At 34.8% G+C, this 3889-nt stretch overlaps 1 protein-coding gene across 1 annotated transcript; it reads left to right on the forward strand.

The window, feature by feature from the left end:
* Window positions 1–670: 670 nt before the first annotated feature.
* Window positions 671–3889, forward strand: LOC122061523 (NAC domain-containing protein 21/22-like). Its single transcript, XM_042624813.1, has 3 exons — window positions 671–991; window positions 2356–2627; window positions 3145–3889. Exons 1-3 carry the CDS (start codon window positions 805–807, stop codon window positions 3610–3612), a joined length of 927 nt encoding a protein of 308 aa, XP_042480747.1. The 5' UTR covers window positions 671–804; the 3' UTR covers window positions 3613–3889.

Below are 3889 nucleotides of genomic sequence, written 5' to 3' on the forward strand. Positions count from 1 at the left end.
GTCTCTCCCCCACCCCCACCCTGGCTCCCTTTCCTCTTTTTTTTTTGGTTGATAAAGCCTAAAGGTACCTGATTATTAGGATTAATTCGTTATTTTATGTGTACATTTCAATCCTTAAGCTCCTTTAAACCCTAGTTCAGAGTTCAGCCTAAATGTGTAAATTAAACCTTATTCCTTAGGCCTCCTTTGAAACCCTAGTTCAGAGTTCAGCATACAACCCAAAACTATTGGGATGCCATAAAAAATTTTTAAGGATACTTTGGGTGATGACATCAACAAGTGATGGGTCCTACCTAATCTTGGCTATACTGTTGATGACGGTGCCATCCATTCTATCTTGAGAAGTAATAACTAAGGACACCAGAGATTTCCACGTCAGTGAGTTGGCAATTACCAGTTAGAGCACGTCAGTAGGTCCCTCCTCTACCACACGGAGAGAATAGAACATAGAAAGTAGCTGAAGACCCGTCTCTTTTACCTCTTCTAACAATTTAATTAACCACTAAAAAATTCTCCTATTCCACTAAAGAAAATTTATATATAAAAGAAAAAAAAAAAAAAAAAAAAAAAAGTAAGAGAGAGAGAGAGAGAGAGAGAAAACTACTCAAATCCATGATTCACGCTTGGTATCAGTTGACTTGGCGGGCTTGTTAAATACCCATTTCATTCCCTTGTTTGTGATTCACTCTGTAAAGCCTCTCCTCTCTCTCCAGCTCTCTCTATCTCTATCTCTGGGATTCACTCTCTAAAGCCTCTCTTATCTCTCACTATATCTGTGTGGGTTCTTTTGGGTGTGGGAAGAAGATGAGCTTTCTAAGCATGGTAGAGGCAAAACTGCCTCCAGGTTTTAGGTTCCATCCTAGAGATGAAGAACTAATATGTGATTACTTGATGAAGAAAGTTGTGGGCAATAATGGGAAGGGAAGCTCTTACGAATCTCCTATGATAATCGAAGTTGATTTGAACAAGTGTGAGCCTTGGGAGCTTCCTGGTGAGAATACTACACCATCTTCATCTTTTCTTTACATGCTTATAGAGTCCATGTATACTTGGTGATTACTTCCATGTTAAGAAAGCTTTTAATTCCAAAAGCTCAACATGGGTTTGTAAGAAATTTGTAGAATTCTACTGATTCACATATGAAAAGTGGAAGATATCTTAGGCATACTATTTATGGGTCTTTATCCAATTTGTTTCATCTATTCTTCCTTGCACAAAATTGGTGGATTAGTCTAAACCAACAATTTCAAATGAATGAAGTTAATAAAAATAAGATCCATGTAACCGACCTCATTTAGTTGGGATAAGTTTAAGTTGAATTGAAGTCTTTAAAAATTTGTAGGCTCTGATCAAGACTATTTGGATTATTAGTTCTAGTGTCACCTTCACCTTATTGGTTTGGAAATGAAGAGTATGTCCAAATACCTCCCATGCATGCCCATGTCCATCATCATCATCACACAGATATCTATCTATCTTTTCATGGGCCCTTGAAAGTATTTTGATTTATTCTTCATGTCCTATCTTCTTTGTTTTTTGGGTTAATGGGCATCTACTATTAAAGATATGCTTTGGTCCTTTTCTTTCAAAGTCTCTGACAGATTCTTCAAGGAGTTTCCTAGAAGTAACAGATTCAAGAAATAGTAAATGGTTTTCATAACTTAGTTTTCAAAGGTATTGAAAGATTTTGTAGTGAAAATGCTCTTTTTTGTCATTTCTTCTATTCATTAAAAAAAGTTAAAAATAAAGAGTTGACTTTCTAATTAATCTGTGATCAAGAATCAAGATAAAGAAACAAACTACACCACGACACTAATAGTACTAATTGTGATAGTTTTTGATAATAACAGAAGAGTCAAAATCATTAGGAACCTAAACCACAATCACCACACACTTGTAAAGTCTCCAATAAATCATTTAATAAATAGCCATTAAAGTTCTTGATCATGTTCTTAACTTTCAGTTATACAGATCAATCATCTATTGGATAATGATATAGCACCAGATCATCAAATAAGTCATGTATAGAGGAACTAGTTCATGTTTAGGTTGTTGAATGTGATATAGATTTAATGGTTAGGTTTCATAATTCATGAACTTGTGGCATAAAATATGTTTTGGTACCATTAATCAATGCCGGCATATTAGGTAATTAAGTATTAAATTATGTTTTAACCCTTATGACTCCAAATCCAGTGCACCTTTACATGTAAATGTTTAACTACTAACACTTAAAAGATTCTAATTAGTTTATTTTTCCACTTACTAAGCTTTTGAATATAATTATGTAACTAACATCATTAATTATATTTTCTTGACTATGTAAATTGATTGCACAATTCTTATGTGGATTAGAAGTGGCATTTGTTGGAGGAAGGGAATGGTATTTCTTCAATCAACGTGACAGGAAGTACGCGACCGGACTACGAACAAACCGAGCGACGGTGGCCGGTTACTGGAAAGCCACAGGAAAGGACAGGCAGATTGTCCGCAAAGGTGCCCTTGTGGGTATGAGGAAAACCCTAGTTTTCTACCAAGGAAGGGCACCCAAAGGGAAAAAGACAGACTGGGTCATGCATGAGTTCAGGCTTGAAGGACCTTCTGAGCCACCAAAAACTTCATTTCAGGTTCATTCTCATACTTATTGTTAATAACCCAAGTTGTTCTTTTAATTAAACATCATATAAGGCAAATTAGAAAATTTCTTAATTTTAATGCCTTCCTCAACTGCACTTGTGGACAAAAAAACACTAAAGTCTCCATAATATGACCCCTATAAGCTAGATACCAAGCACTTCCTATTCACAACAATGAAAACGACAATTTTTTTTGGTATATTTTGGAAATTCTTCTTTACTATTTTACGAAGTTTTGTATAATTGACCCAGCTAGTTATGGGAATAATTTAGATAAGTCTTGTAAATTCCATATAATATAACATAATATTTAAGAAATAGTTGCAGACATTCGTTTTAAAATATCAATGATTTTTTTTATATTATTTATATTTGTATGAATTTATAATGATAGCTAGGATGAAACAGTCCATTAATAGAGTTAAATTATGTGTAATGAGGATTTTGAGATTAGTTTTATAATTTTTTTAATTAACAATTTTTATTTATCTTTTGGGTGTGTAAGCAGGAAGATTGGGTACTATGTAGAGTATTCTTCAAAAATAGAGGAATTTCTGCCAAATCTAATGTGGAAAACTGCTATGAAGACAGTGGCACTTCATCACTTCCTCCTTTAATGGATTCCTACATCAGTTTTGAACAAACTCCACCTAATCTTGTTGAGTATGAGCAAGTGCCCTGCTTCTCCAGTTTTTCCCAAAACCAGGCCAACCCAAACATGTCACCTTATGCTCAAATGGAACCAAATGTACCCAACAAGAGTTTAACTAACTTTGGGGGAGCACCTGACATGGGTAACTTCTCAAGTCCAACTCCTTGTGATAAAAGGGTCATACAAGCAGTTTTGAATCATATCAGCAAGTATGAAAGCAATATGAAGGTGGAAGAGTCTCCAAGTTTAGTGGCAGTTGGAAGTCCAGAGAGCTTCTTATCTGAGTTGGGTTTGTCAAATATGTGGAATAGTACTCCATATTGAATGAGAGAACATCATGTGTCATGAAAGGAAAGGAAAGAAGGGTTATGGTTCATGCAAGCATGGGGTAGTGAGGGGTTTGCAGATATTTTTACATTTTGGAATTGATTATATTTGTAATTTGTAAAGGTCATACCATGGTATATGGTATTTATAGTGTTGTACATGTATTTAACAATGATAGTTAGGAAGGTCGATTTTGTGCTGCAAGGTTTTGTACTGTGACTTCAATATAAAGTTTCTTCTTTTTTGGGGGGGTGATTGACTACTTCAGAATCAA

The sequence above is a fragment of the Macadamia integrifolia genome, chromosome 2 (genome assembly GCF_013358625.1).
Source record: "Macadamia integrifolia cultivar HAES 741 chromosome 2, SCU_Mint_v3, whole genome shotgun sequence".
Lineage (NCBI taxonomy): Eukaryota > Viridiplantae > Streptophyta > Magnoliopsida > Proteales > Proteaceae > Macadamia > Macadamia integrifolia.

What these genes read in the sequence shown, in the direction of transcription:
- LOC122061523 (XM_042624813.1), top strand. Translation starts at nt 805, where the DNA reads ATGAGCTTTCTAAGCATGGTAGAGGCAAAACTGCCTCCAGGTTTTAGG. An exon ending in TGAGCCTTGGGAGCTTCCTG is followed by an intron (nt 992 to 2,355) that starts GTGAGAATACTA and finishes TATGTGGATTAG; the next exon opens with AAGTGGCATTTGTTGGAGGA. An exon ending in CACCAAAAACTTCATTTCAG is followed by an intron (nt 2,628 to 3,144) that starts GTTCATTCTCAT and finishes GTGTGTAAGCAG; the next exon opens with GAAGATTGGGTACTATGTAG.